Below are 15,089 nucleotides of genomic sequence, written 5' to 3'. Positions count from 1 at the left end.
CCAATGGTATGAGGTTCAACAAGGCCAAGTGCCAAGTCCTGCTCTTGAGACACAACCTGTGCAGCACTTCAGGCTTGGGGAAGAGTGACTGGAAAACTGCCTGGCAGAGAAGGATCTGTGTGTTCTGGTTGACAGCAGCTGAATATGAGCAGGCAATGTGTCCAGGTGGCCAAGAAGGCCAATAGCATCTCCACCTGTATCAGAAACAGTGTGGCCAGCAGGACCAGGGAAGTCATCCTTCCCCTGTGTTTGGTGCTGCTGAGACTGCATCTTGAATCTTGTGTTCAGTTTTGGTTCCCTCACTACAAGAAAGAGACATTGAGACACTGGAGCACGTTAGGAGAAGGGCAGCAGAGCTGGTGAAGGGGCTGGAGCACTAAGCCTTAGTAGGAGTGGTTGAGGGAACTGGGGTTGTTTAGCCTGGAGAAAAGGATGCTGACAGGCGACCTTGTCACTGTCTGCAACTATCTGAAAGGAGGTTATAGCAAGGTGGGTGTTGATCTCTTCTCCCAAGTGACAGGTGATGAGAGGAGAGGAAACAGCCTCAAGTTGCTCCAGACAAAAGTACTGTCCATGGGAAAAGAAAGGGAGGTGTGAAGCTGTAGCTTGTTGGAACAAAGAAACCAAATTTCCCCAAGGGACGGACTCAGTTACTAACAGGCCAGTGCCTAATGCCAAAGGAGGCGTGATGGGGAGTTACCACACCTCTAGCTCCAGCTGCACAATATTGTGGATCTCCTGCAAGTTCTGCTCTGTCCCAACAGCCCCACCCTCACATATCCTATAGCATTCAATTCTGATTGGGCAGCTGAGGCCTTGTGCCTGAAATGAAATTACATACCTGGGATCTACAAATAGGTAGTGTTCAGTCGGCTAGTGTGGGGACCTGCAGGTCTCACCCAGAATGTCAGCATGATACTGTCAGCTGCAGTTGATTAATTAACTTACTTGATTGTCCTAGGGCACAGTGACTGCCATTGCTGGATATACGCCCTCTTTGAGGCTTTCCCAAGGAACACAGCTGACCCGGTGCCCTTTCGCTGGGAGATCTATTCCTTTGCAGAAGCTTTTCTTTCCAAGATGTTGTGATGAGGGCCACCAACACTGTGGCACTGGACCACAAGATGTAAGACTGTTGTATTGGTCATTGTTTCCCATTGTAGACATGGCCATCAACATGGTGAGTCTTTCCAGGGCCCAGTTGTACTGTTTTTCCCTTCTGCCTCATCTATTTCCTTACTCATTTGCACCTCACAGATATAGGCACCTAACAGCTGATGACATCTTCTTGGCAGCTCTCTGTTAAATGATGCATCAGTACACAAGGATTAGGCTCTGACTTCTCAACAAGGTTGACAGCTTCACATTTCTGCCACTGTTTTCCACCAGCCCCTCATTTGGAGAAAATACCTTACTCCTCAAAGTCCTGAACTTCTCTGCAAACTCCAAAACCTCCTGCCCACCAACCCATAACACACTCTCAGACCTTTCCACACCACCTAACTGTTTGTAATGAAAATGTGTGTTGTTAACAATGCTGTCTTTTGCCAAGACAACTTCAGAAAAATAGGAGGAAAAGTGCAGGCTCAGTGCACAGCTGCAGGTTTTGCTGTTTTCCTAGGATAATTGTTTGTATTTGCATTACTTAATTGGTACAATGTTATCTTAAACATTTACCCATTGCTGTAGACAGAAGTTTCTGGCACCCATAGCCTCACATACCTTTTAAACATGGCACTCAAATAATTCTAATAACTTTCTACTGGAGTGAATTTCAACCTGAGATGGATTCTTTTGCCATCCTTGGAAGCAGTAGCATTTAAGTGACTGAGTGGATGGACTGATAGTGGGAGAGCAAACCCTGATTTCACAACATGCCAGGAAGGAAAGTCAAACAAGAGTAGTATAGCATCATAGTCTAGTTCTGCTTTTCGTCTTGGCTGTTTGTCAGAAGAGAGAGCAGAACAGCAGAATATGCTGGAGAGCATGTTCATTTTCACAGCTTTTTTGTATGCATGTCCACAGTTCAGGGGATTTAGTGATCCAAATGAAGGCGGAACACATCCTTAACCTTTCCCCTAGCCCTGAAAATGTGTATGAAAGCATATACGCCCACATGTACTTTTTTTTCTTATAGCTGAAATAGTGAAAGAAGACTTTACTGCTTGATTTCATCCTCTTTCTTGAGAAGGCAAGAAACCTTTTCAGAAACAAATTAGTAGTTACTAGTGACAGGTAAGCTAGAATACTTTCTTTCCCACTCCATTTGCATATAAAATCTCTGTAATGGATACTTCTGGAAACATCCCTCTTATCCTTTACTCTTAAGTACATGCCCAAAGCCCAAAAGCTTCCATAGAAAATAAAGATTTCCTGCTTTCTAGGTAATCTAGGAGTGTTATGATACAATGTTGAACATGAAAAGCAAACCACAATAAAGAATGTGCTAGCAAAATGTCTGTATTAAAATACAAAGAAAACTTTCCTGTTGGGAACAATAATTAATAGATTCTCTTTTGTATTTGTACTAACAGCACTGCAAGTTCCATTTCCCAAACAGACCACAATGTTCTAGAGGAATAAATTCCACCACTGTCATTCTGAACCTCTGTCTAAAAGACAAAAAGGTCAAAGACCACAATGTGGTGCATTCTAGTAGTATTCCAGCATCGTTACACTGGCTTACTGCAGTGTGTCCCATCAGATGTGGGTTACATCTGGATGCTGCTTGGTGATGGCAAGCTCACAGGGCTTCCTATTGTGTTTGAGAAAGCCATGATTGCATTGGAGCCCTTGGAGTTCTTGTTCATACACAGAATGTCCACACTGTTTTGCCCTGGCTCAGTTTTCCTAAAGATGTTTTTCATGGTGGACTGGAAGTTATTGGTGACAAAGCAGTAGACAATGGGGTCCATGCAGCTGTTGAGGCTACTCAGAGTCACTGTCACATGGTAGACGAGGAGGCTGACATCATGAGGCATGTCTGGGTTGATGGAAATTGCTACCTGACGCACGTGAAAAGGAGTGAAGCAGATCATGAAGATGATGAGGACTGTGATAAGGAGTTGCACAGCCCTCATTCTTCTCTCTCGACTTTGGTGCATGAGACTGGGCTTGGACAGAGCACACATAATCCTTGTGGTAAAGAAGATGATTATGATGAGGGGGAAGAAGTACTCGCAGACCATCAGGACCAGAATCTTGGAGAGGCAGCACTCAGCAAACTGTATTGCCATAGTCAGGATAGAGAAAGTCACAACAGTTGCAAAGACCCAAATGAAGACGCAGATCCCTTTAGCACAGGTGGGATTCCTCCATTTACGTGAGGCCTCCACTTGTACGATTGCCAGATAGCGATCAACGCAGATACACGTCAAGAAGAGGATGCTGCAATACATGTTGACAAAGTAACCAAAGATATGAACCAAGGAACAATTCAGGCAGTCCCCTGCACTGTAGAACATGATGATCCGGACAGGCAAGGAAAAGCCCACCAAGAGATCAGTAACAATCAAGTTGATGGTGTAAATAACAGAGGTGGTTTTTGTCTTGGTGCGGAAGCAGAAGACGTACAGGGCTAAGCTGTTCAGCACAACACCCACCAGGAAAATAATGGCATTTACTACCATCAGGGCAATCCACAGGCTGTAAAATTCTGTGTACAGTTCTTTGTCAGGGTGGATGAACTTGGAGAACAAGTAGATGCTGGAATTGGGATGCTTGGTGGAGTTGATAGAGTCAAGGGCTGGCACTTGAGTGGAGGAGGTTGGCATGGTCACTGATTTCCTAGAGGTCTGGAAGAAAAGAAACAGGGGTATATTGATGGATATGTCAGTATTCCTTAGAGCTCAAAATGTTGTCACCTCAGAGAATTTTGACCAATGTATTTGTACATCCTCAGTAGTTATATACACTGCTGTACTCTCTGAGTGTCTCATCTGCCAATACTGGATTAAAAATAATTGCTAGGAGAATAACTGGATTTATAATTACTGTCTTCCAGTGGTTCCAGATGCATGTTTTAGAGAAGACACACAATCCCCACTTCATGTTTCTCTTCCTCTGCCCTGTGCAAAAAGTGGTTTTAAGGTCTGACGAACAGATACGTAAACTATGCCGAGGGGATCAAAGGAGAAGAGAGAGTCGGGGGACCTATATGTGGTCATATTTGACCCAGTTGTGTCAAATGGTACAGAGAAACAAATGGAGTTGCTGACTCCAAGCAGAGTTTGTTGATGCTCATGGAGGGCACAGGCCATTTTCTGCTGTGACAGGGATGATCAGTCCAATATGAGGCTCCTACGAAGTCTCATTTCTTGAACATGGTACTAATTCTTTTGAGCCCTTCCTCCAATGGAGCAACTCAAGGCTCTCCCTGCCTTGCCATGGGAACAGGATTGTGCTGGCAACTGGAAGATTCTTGCCCAACCCATTGGCATAACCATAGCCCCAGCATCTGAATCCTAAAATATCACAACCCTTCCCTTGGTCAAGTGATCCCATTAGAGAGCTACATGCAGCAGCACTTCAGGAACTGTAAGGCTTTCCTGAAATCAAAGGATGGCTGTGTTGTATAGGAAAGCACAAGCAGGTTGTGTGGCATCTTCTAGAGATCTGTACTCACAGCAACAGCAGCCGGGAGATTTCAAACCAAGGGCGTCAGCCGCTACGCCTGCCAGGGCTTGACAGTTTAATTTGCAAATCATTCCTGACTTATACACTATTTTAAACTGATTTGTATATTACAAAGATAAAAAAGAAGTCCAATATATACAGAGACTTGGCTGGTTTCAATAAAAATAAATGGTTGAAAAATGTCTGGAATATCTCAAAGCGGTGGAGCAGGACTTTGAGGTTAAAAAAAATCAGCTTGAATCAGCAGAGAATGATGCTGAAAGGCTTGAGTTATGAGAGTTTGAAAGCCCTGCTACCAAAGAGCCAGATGTGGAAGAGCTAGGAGACAAGGAGTTGCAAACACATCTTCTAAAGCTCCCAAGAACCACAGTGTACCTAGGCTGCATGTCTCAATGAAGAAGGCTTAAATTGCTAAAGGAGTCTAAATGTTCGCTCCCCCAAGCATGCCATATCCTCTGACAGCTGGCTTTCTGCCTACACTCATCCTTTTTTCTGCTTATGGGGATTGAGATGACGGACGAAAGGTGTCACACTTCCTGTGAGATGCTTTAAGCTCTTGGTAGCCACGTGCAAAGCAGAGGAGGAAGCTATCTAGGTCAGAAGCCTTTCAGTGAAAAACTGATTCTCAGGAGAGTTCCTACCAGCTGAAAGTAAATGTTTTGCAGGGACAGTCCTAGCTGGGTCTGAAGAGCATCACAGCAGCTCTGAGACTGCCTGACAGCCCAGAGATCATCACAGCAGCTCTAAACCTGCCTGACAAATTCCAAAGCCTTTTCCTGCCCAGCCAAGAAAATGTTGCTTGTTGAGATATTGAACTACAAATCCCTGCTAGCTGTAACTCTCAAACTCTTAAACTCCTCCACACCCCCTGGCAAAAGCAGAATGCTTCCAGACCTCTGGGATAAAAATCTGGGGAACTGAGATTTAGAAGAAGAGATTCCCAAGTCTCTGTGCATTTGCTGGACACAGCACTTCTGATGTGTCTCTTCAGTGCTGAGCAGAGGGGAAGGATTACCTCACTTGGCCTGCTGGCAATGCTCCTCCTAAGGCAACCTGGGAGGCTGTTGACTTTCTTTCTTGCAAGGGTACACTGCTGGCTTATGTGCAACTTGGCATCTCCCAGGACCCCCAAGTCCTCTGCAAAGACCAGATGGTTAGCCTCAGGCTGTACTGGTACATTCCTCCCATCCTGGTGAAGCCTCTGCTTGTCCCTCTCCTGTCTTTCAACATTCCCCCAATCAACATAGTCTCAAATTAGACCCTTCACTAGTGATGAATTAATGGAGATAATAATTCCCTTACACCTGCTGACTAGGAACCTCTTAGGTAGTCACACAAGCCCAAGCGGTTGAATTGTTCATTGGAATGTCCGGTGCTCAGCCATAACACCCCCCTGAGATCAAGGTTGTGCTGAAGGGCTGAAATCATGAAGCTTAGGGTCAGAACAACTGTAATGTCCCAAAGAACTGCTGGGCAAAGAGGAGGAATCCTAATTTCTGTCCACTTTTGCACTTCAGCCATCTCTAGCAGCAAAAGGATGTTGAAATGGCTTGAGTTTCAGGAATGACCAGATTACCTCACCCTGCACTGAACTCTGGTGGCAGCTGAAGCAGCACACGTTCACATCATGTTGTCTGGGTCTGATTGAGCATGCAGACTCCTGGGGGGGAGTCTCGTCTCTTTACATTTTGTGCCAAGCACACTGTCAGTGAATAAGATAAAAAAAATGGATCAAGATTGGATGAATCTAGTGGAGGTGCAATGTCTGACACCTGAGAAAGATGCACAGGGAAGATGTGGAACACTGGCCCATCTTCTTATGATTTTATAACATTCTCACCATCTGATCTTCTCTGTTTGTTTCCCTCTTTAACTACCAGTGCAAACTGAAATGAGGAGATGTTTGGACCTGCTCCTGGATTTCTCTTTGCAGATGCTGTCAAGAGGAGCACTGTGAAAGCCCCTGCACCAGTGCAAAACGTGGAATAAAGAATTAGTTGCCCTTTGACTGCAGTGTCAGCTTGTATGTCTAGGTTCCTAGAGAAAGGATGGTCATGGGCCTGTTGGAGTGGGTCCAGAGGAGTCTATGAAAATGATCAGAGGGCTGGAGAACCTCCCACACAAGGGCGAGGTGAGAGTTGGGTTTGTTCAGCCAAGAGAAGAGAAGGCTCCAGGGAAACCTTATAGCAGCCTTCTAGTGCTTAAAGGGGGCCTACAGGGAAGCCAGGGAAAGGCTCTCTATCAGGGAGCGCAAAAACAGGACAAGGGGGAAGAGGTCTAAGCTGAAAGAGGAGATTTAGATTAGATCTTAGGAAGCAATATTTCAATATTTTCCTGTCAGGGTGGTGAGGCACTGGCACAGGTTGCCCAGAGAAGTCATGGCTGCCCCATCCTTGCAGGTGTTCAAGACCAAGTTGGATGGAGCTTTGAGCAACCTAATTTAGTGGAAACTGGTCCTGGAAGTGGACTTGAAACTGGATGATCTTTAAGGTCCCTTTCAACTCAAACCATTCTATGACAGTTGAGCAGGGGGAGAAGACAAAATCACCCATGCCATCCCTTAGCATGTGTATATTGAGTTGCGTATCCATTTGTCTTATCACAATTCTAAGACACTGGCCATTTGATCTTATTTTACATCCTGTTTGTAGCTTGCCTCTGCTGGGAGATTCTTTACTCTCGAATTCTTTATCACAAACACCTAATACTCCTCTTACATTTTTCTTTTTCTGCCTCAGTGGAATCAATAACTCAAAATGCATTCAGATATTCCTCATTCTTGCAGTACTGTTGAGGTATGCAGGGCATTTTATAGACTAATAGAAAAGGATCCACTATGAGTACTGTCCATACACAGAAATTAAAATCATCAGCATGTACAGTGTGGTGACTTTGTAAGTGGCTCAGCCACTAAGCACCGTACACAGTGAAATAAAATCTAGACACTCTAAACTGCAAAAAAAACTCAAGTAACATTTTGTTTGATGAACTGAATATGTAAAGGAGGAGCTGAATTAGAGTTTGTGTCTTTGCCCCGTCTGAGCTCAAAATCCAAGCAGCGACATGAAAGTATCCACAACAAATTTAATTGATTCTGAATATTTCCTCACTGACAGGCTGTGGAAAATTTGCCTCTTGGACTTCAGCGGGAAAAGTCTTCCACTAATCAAATTGTTACTGATGGATGTTTGGGTGAATGGCTTTTTCCTTTCTTTCTGGGACTGCCCTCATCTTATGGGTCACAAGAAGAAGGGATGGAGAACTGGACTAGCAAAAGAGCAGCATTCCTCTGAGTGCTTTTAATGAGATGGAGCTGGACCAAAACCCTGGTTAACAACCACTAAGTGTTTTTCCACTGTGGGACCCCAAGCCTTTGAGAAGGGTACGTTGCCCCATTTTGCAGCAAGCTGAACAAGACACAGAAAGGCAGTATGACCTCATGCCTGAGGAAAAGCTAAATTTCTGAAGATTTCCAGTACTGCCCCCCACCCCTGCCAAGTCCAAAAATTACCCCAATCAAGTCTCTTTTCTATCAGAAATATTCATACAGGTGTTAAAGTGAGTCAGTTCAACTATCCGTCACCAGGGTGTGGTGGGATATAGCAATCAGTGAGACGCATGGCTAAATACATGAGAAACTTTCCAGCCTCTGCAAAACTTTGTTTTACTATGTTTTGCACTATTTATTACTTGGAGCTATGGCATAAGCTCATGCAGAGCTGCAAGAACCACAATCACCTTTGCTCACAGAGTAAATAGCCTTTGTGTTAATCCTCTTCCTAAAATCTCTGAAGAGTTTAGAACTCAGCCTTCTTCATGCCTAATTCAGCTCTTGGCCCCCCAGATTTCCATGCAACTCCTGTTTTTTGGAGCTGGCATTCTACAAAGTCCAAGATGGGTAAACACACATCCTTCTGAGCGCTGCCTGACTGCGCCAGTTGGCTTATTCTGTCATATTATACCTCTCAGGCTGGATTTTGTCTGTCTGACTGTGAGACTGTGGGTTGCATTGCCTTAAAAGTACAGCAGACATCAGGGTAGAAATGGGATAAGGGGAGGGACAAACACTGGAGGTTGACCTGGTTTCCCTCATTCTAGTAAAGGTCCCTGCTCAACACTGGGAGAGGGCAACTTACTCTGAAATAATTTCTCATTGTTGCATGACACAACCAATTCCATCACACACTTCGGCCAAATAGGAAACAGATGGTCACTGCACTGCAACCAGGTCCTGCAGCCTCTTCCCTCACTTGCTTGCTGCTTGGCATCATGCTTGTTCTTTTTGCATGGGCAGCTTAGTGTTACGTCTGCCCCAGGAGGATACGCTTGGCTATTCTGTAATTCAGGCTTTTTGCTTGGTGTCAACCTTAAGCCTCACTCTCCACTTGCTGAAGTGAACAGGGGTCACTCCCTTGACCAGGACGACTTTTGGATCTGGCTCAGCAATTTGAGTAATGGGATACAAAAGAAAACGCAGGTCAGGCAACTAAGCTTTGTCCTAACTGCTCTCCAAAAAGGTTATTTATTGGTGTGCGCAGATAGAATCTCTGCATGTAGACCCAGAGACAGAAAACACGAGAGCCATGCACTAAGATTGGAAAGATGGAAATGATATTAAGAAGTGAGTGTGATTGTTATTTAGCACAAACAACTTCAGCTTTTGTCATCTCCCTGTCCTAAATCATGACCATCCGATATGGCAGCCTGGCTCCTCTATCATCCTCCCTGTCCGCTTTACCCTCTCCTGCCTGCTGGCATTACTCTACTGCCTGAGATGACAGCACGTGTATAGCTTTGCAGCCTTTCTGTGTTTAAAGTTCCTTGGGTGATTTATGGTCATATTTATAAATGAAGGGTTAAACTCACTCTCTTTCAGTTTAAATTGTATGATTCTCTTTCTGGCAAGCTCTCACTCAACTCTGGCTCAAACCGGCCAAATATGGTGCTTTTGTGCATGTTGAGAACATTGTGCTATACGTGGTAGAGCTTGTTCTGTGAGCCTCACACTCAGTCTAGGGAGGGTGGATTTGCTGACAGGGGGAAATGAGTGAGAAAGGGAGCAAAAACTTATTATTCCAGCCAGTGAAAGGGAAAAACTTGTGCCAGTCTAGCTCCAAGGCTGTGAAACGGGAGCTAATATTGAGAGGAGAAAGATCCCACCCTGAAATAGAAAAGATGCTATTCCCGAAGTGGAGATGATCCCATACTGGCACGCATTAGATCTCTGCTCTCACTTGATTCCTAGGCATTGATGGCTCCCAGAAGCCTGCAGGTCTGAAGGTGGCCGGACAGAGTGTGCGAAACATCCAACTGCAGGGAAATTGCTGTCAGAAATAGTCAAACTCAGTCCAGAGTTGGATTGTTCCTTCCTCTCTGATGTTGTGGAAACAAAAGGTGTTTTGGACACACAAAACACATAGTTCTGTGAGTGTTGGATTAAATGACACCTGTTTTCTTATGGTTTCATGTCTTGCAGTGGCTCATGGTGTTGGATAAATGCTTCGCCCTGACTGAGATGCTTGTTATAACTTTTTCCCATGTGGACACTTGGCTGCCTTAATGAGCACTCACATTCCAGCTCTTCCCTTGGTTTTGACACTTGCTTGACTTTCTCCTCTCTTTGCTGCCTGATTTCCTGGAAATTGAGGTGATCTTTCCCTTCTGCTGATTTTTGCTTGAAATCAGCCAACAGATTGAAAAACATTAGGAGGATGGAGGCTATCAGAGCTGACAAACACATAAATAGGCACTGAGAGTGATTCTTGTTTTCTCTAATATGAACCTGCAACGAATTTGCTAACACTCTCCACCACACATCCTTTCATTTATGTCTTATTCCCTGCAAATTCATGATTACTTTGGCATTGAAACACTGCAAACAGGTCTGGATGGCTTCTTTGCAAAGAGAGAGAATTGTCTGCCTCTCATTGTTTGCCTGAAGTGAAATAATCTCAGATTTACACAAAATCATATCTTACGCATGGCAGAACCAGGCTGACGAGGGACAGATGATAGCTGGTTGCCTTGTGTCTATGCTGGTCAGCCACAGTGTGTTTGCACATGTGGTTGAACTTAATGATCTCAAAGGTCTTTTCCAACCTTAATGATTCTATCTTTCTATATGTAAATGAAGTGTGATGGCCAGCGACTCCTACCTTGTCTGATGGTTTGAATGGTCATGTGCTGAATTACAACCTTTGCTTGGAAGGGAGATGATGTCAAGTCACTTTGCACAACAGAAAGAGGGATTAACACCCACCTACTGAGTTTTTGGATGTCCAGTCCCAGACATGGTCAGGGATTGCCCTTCAAGCTATGCAAGGGATCATGGCCTAAGGATGTGTGGAAGCTAGTGCAATGTTGGTCACTGGGCTGATGTTGCTGATGGGCTGATGAGCCTGATTTGCCTTCAGCCTGATTTGCACAGTTAGCCTGCATGTAGTCCTTAGTTTCCATAATCAGTGTATTGGCAATGGACGTTGCCGTGAGTTGTGATCTGAGTCCAATCCACACTGCTGTGTTCAATGCTGTGTGTGCATGTGGGCTGACCCCACAATCTCCAGCAAGTCTAAGACCAAAATCAGGTCCTCTGTGAATGATGAACCCAGCTGCTTTGTTCAACCTCGGACAAGCAATAGCCTGTGGGTACCTAAACAATGATTTAGTCTGACAGATCATCCCAGTCTGTGAGGATCGCTACCAGTTAGGAGTAGGAGAACACAACTTTCCAAACTGCATTCCCCTTCTTCACAGAGCAAAATGACCCAGATGGGAGGGAGTCCTCAGCCTGGCTCCTCTGCATCTATGCTTGAACCTGCTGCTTAACACTAGTTAATGCATCACCAGTCTTGGGCATCTCAGAGACAATCTATTTAACACCTGGAAGGATATGTGTGGTCCTCCCCCAGCCCTGTCCTGAGCATGCATGGAAAACATGGAATGAAGCTCCCACAGATACACAGAGCAGGAAATTCATGTGCTGACAAATTTCTTACGAACTTCTATGTCCTCTATGCCCATTTACAGTAGTAATGCCACAAATTCTGAAAGAAGGAGCCCGAATGCACGTGTACAGTCAAACAAAAAAAGACAAAAAAAGGCAAAAAAAGAAGTGGGATTGTACATACACACTGCAACTCTCCAGATGCACAAAAGTGCACCCAGAGGTCCTTCAGAAAGCCTTTGATGAGGCCTGCTAGTGCTGGTCACCTTAGAAATGCTAATAAAGGCTTTTACACCTCCACTTTCTTGTTTATACCACACTGTATAGAAGAGTCCCTCCTGAAATGTTTAGATGTCTACAATGCCTTATTAATACCATTGCATTTTTCACATCCCTCTTTTCTGCATGACCAGTTCTTGGCTTTGGAATGGCAGAAAAGTCGAGTATCTTGGTGAATGCTCTATAAATTGTGCTGCTTGAATTTAAAAGACCAATATCTCATAGCCTGTCATAGCACCAAGTGCCATCTGTCACGAGGGAGCATGGAGTGACATTTCTGCAGTAGAAGCTGTGCATTTCTAATTTTGATACTTTAAGAGAAATCAGAGCGTGACTTCCTCAGCATATCCCTCTCTGTCCTTTGTGGACCAGTATAACGTGAGGAGAAAGCACATATTTTGGAGGAATTTTTGTTACAAAAGGGTTTAATTTTTTGTTAAAGTCTGAATCTAGGAATAAATGTGTGGATTTTGAGTTTTATGATCCCAGTAAGTAAATATGGATTTGTGCCTCTGTTCTTGGGAGGTTGTAACAGTACATGAGAAATGCATTTGATTTATTAGGATTACAGTAATCCATCTAACATTTCAAGGATACCTGGGAAAGTGCTACAAATATCAGTTTGGAATACAAACTATTGTGGCTGTGTACAAAGAGAACCCTGCAGCGCAAATTGCCATATAGGAACGTATGAGAACTTCGTAGGCAAGTACAAAAACATTGCAGGAGATCAAATTGAGCAGCATCTGACCTATGCATTGCTGCTCACTTTTGAAAAGGAAATTTTTAATTGCAAATTTAGTCACCTTTGGGCATTTTCCCTCTTTCTGCCTTTAGCTGCCTGCTTGCTTTATCCCTTTGCAAGAAGCCTGAGAAAGACAGTAGGGGAAGAGCAGGCACAGAGATTTGTTGTTGGGGAATACCTGGGATCCTGCATGGTCCAAGGATGCAGGATAGAAGAGGCAATGCTGACACCCCAGGAGTGGAGGTGACAGAAATACAGGTAGGGATGAAGGGGAAGTGATGACCAACCTTCTACGGATGCAGCTGTGCAGCCCAGCAGAATATGCTGCTTCCTTGGCTGCACAGAGAAACTGAGGCACAGAGCCATGTCTGGGCTTGGCCCAGGGAATGCAGTGAGGTGGGAGACTTGACCAGGGAGCAGACTTTTGTCTGAAGCATCCCAGGGTGGGCAACCTAATCTTAAACCTTTGGGAGACCGGTTTCTGTGGTTTCCTTTGCTAGGCATTGTGCTCCTGGTGCTTTCAGGGATTTGAAATTTTAGGATTTTCTAGGCTAATCTGGAAAAATTTTGAGCTGTTATTGTGTGTGTTGCTATGAATGCAGAGGGAATTTCTGGAGGAGCCTAGTTAAAGACCTTGGAAAAGATCTGTTTCTTCTTAGACTGACCCAGCAAGCAGATTCAGAGAAAGAAAACAGCATCTTTCCTAGAGCAAAGCTTGCACCCTGCTGGCACAGCCAGAGGTAAAACGTTCCTAGTCGCAGCAGACCCCATACCAGGCAGTGCACCATCTCCTCCCCTGGTTCCAAAACCTACCTGAATGCATTTCCTAAAAAATTTCATCATATTTGGGAAGACACAGATATGAACAAGACATCACCGCACTCCTCACAAGTGCTAGTATAGTACTTTTCAACGGGGGAAATCCAATACCTTCACATACTTTTCTTTACCTCTTGTCTCCTTGGGAAACAACCAAATATCTTGGTACTGCCCCAAATCCCAAAAGCAAAGAAGCTCACAGCACAGGAAGTCCCTTCATCCCCTTGCAGCTGCCGGTGCAGACTGGCACCTCCTGATGAACTTCCACACCAACCACAAGATCAGAGCCAAAGTCTCCTTGAGCTGCTCGTCCACATGTTTAGTGCAGGACTCTCTCTCCCATTATCCCCATCAGGGGTCCCTGCTGCAATAACCATGCTTTCCACTCCAGACTTGAGGTCTGGTCTTCAGTAGTCCCCTCACTGCCACCTGTCTGATCCTATGCCCACCCTTTTTTCTCTGACCAATATCCCAAGGCATTTGCTGCAATGCTATCTTGCAGTGTATTCCTCCACGATAGACTCACTTACCTCTGGCTTGATCTCACTTCTATGTTAGAGGAGCTTCTGGTGAGACAATTTCCTTGTGGACCTGAATGCTATCAGCCCTGGGAAGAGACATCTGTTCCAACAAGAAGATCAACTGGAGTGACTACAGAATATGAAGAAATTCTTAATCTCTTTCGTGCACTCTCTCTCTCTCTCTCTCCCTGGCTCTCTTCTAAATATAGCCTTGCAACTAATGGGAAAAAATACACACTACCCAAAAAAAAAAATTTCCACTTGTCTTTAGTGTTCAGAATTTCTCCCTAAACATCTGGCTCCTTGCCCTAAATCTCTCTGAAACTTATGAAGTGCTGGAAACACTAAAGAGGGCTCCAGCCTTCTTCACGGTGCTAATGCCTGAACATCTATTGTACACTAAAAATGATATCGTTCCCCTCCAGCTGTCCCCTCCCCCGTGTCTCTGTGGGAACAAAACCTCCTTGCTGAGAACTTGCCAGCCTAAGGCCATCACAATGTCACTGCATGACACGAGAGGAAAATACCTCTCTTTTCATCTTCCTGACATGGGCTGGGATTAGACAGAAGTATTTCTGGCAGTTGCAGGAAGGTGCTGGATCAAATTCCACAAAACCTGTGATGTGCTTTGAGCCAATCCAGCTGTCCAGACCTTGAGAAGGAACCTGGCACAGGGAGACCAAAGGGTGACCCTATACACTTTCGTGATGCTCTGGCTGCAGTCATTTGAGATAGGGGCTAATAATATCTGTCCAAGGACTGGGACAAAATACCTGAGTCTAGATTAGTCAAGGGTGGAAACAGAGAGTCTGAGGTTCCAACAAGGAGCTGCCCAGTATGTTCCTCCATCCTCACACATCCTTTCCTACTAGTGGTGAAGTTATTGTGGGTGTTAGGTCTGTTTCAGTGTGGGAATCTGAGTGTCCCTTGACTGTATGAGAAGAGGTTGAGATTGGACAAAGCAAAATGAACCATCACATTGTTGAAATGGGTTCAAAATACATGACCAGATCAGCTTTCAAGATGTTTCTGTTAACAAATACTGTAAGGACGCAAATCTCCCTAATCTCCCGAAGTACAAGTTCATAATGGGATAAGTCCTGCTCTAAATTGGGTCCTGCTCAAAAAAAGCTGTCTTTTGTGGGGC

The 15,089-nt window shown here is 44.7% G+C and overlaps 1 protein-coding gene across 1 annotated transcript; it reads right to left on the bottom strand.

Annotated features, from left to right (window-relative positions):
- Window positions 1-1,650: 1,650 nt before the first annotated feature.
- GPR20 (G protein-coupled receptor 20) lies at window positions 1,651-14,301 on the bottom strand. Its single transcript, XM_054060473.1, has 2 exons — window positions 13,952-14,301; window positions 1,651-3,794 (listed from the first exon to the last, which is right to left on the bottom strand). Exon 2 carries the CDS (start codon window positions 3,771-3,773, stop codon window positions 2,712-2,714), a length of 1,062 nt encoding a protein of 353 aa, XP_053916448.1. The 5' UTR covers window positions 3,774-3,794; window positions 13,952-14,301; the 3' UTR covers window positions 1,651-2,711.
- Window positions 14,302-15,089: the final 788 nt, after the last annotated feature.

Source organism: Cuculus canorus, chromosome 2, assembly GCF_017976375.1.
Source record: "Cuculus canorus isolate bCucCan1 chromosome 2, bCucCan1.pri, whole genome shotgun sequence".
In the NCBI taxonomy this organism is placed as follows: domain Eukaryota; kingdom Metazoa; phylum Chordata; class Aves; order Cuculiformes; family Cuculidae; genus Cuculus; species Cuculus canorus.
The sequence above is the reverse complement of the archived record's forward strand: the minus strand, read 5'-3'. Positions and strand labels throughout refer to the sequence as shown.

Coding starts and splice junctions, on each gene's coding strand:
- GPR20 (XM_054060473.1), bottom strand. CDS start 3,773: ATGCCAACCTCCTCCACTCAAGTGCCAGCCCTTGACTCTATCAACTCC.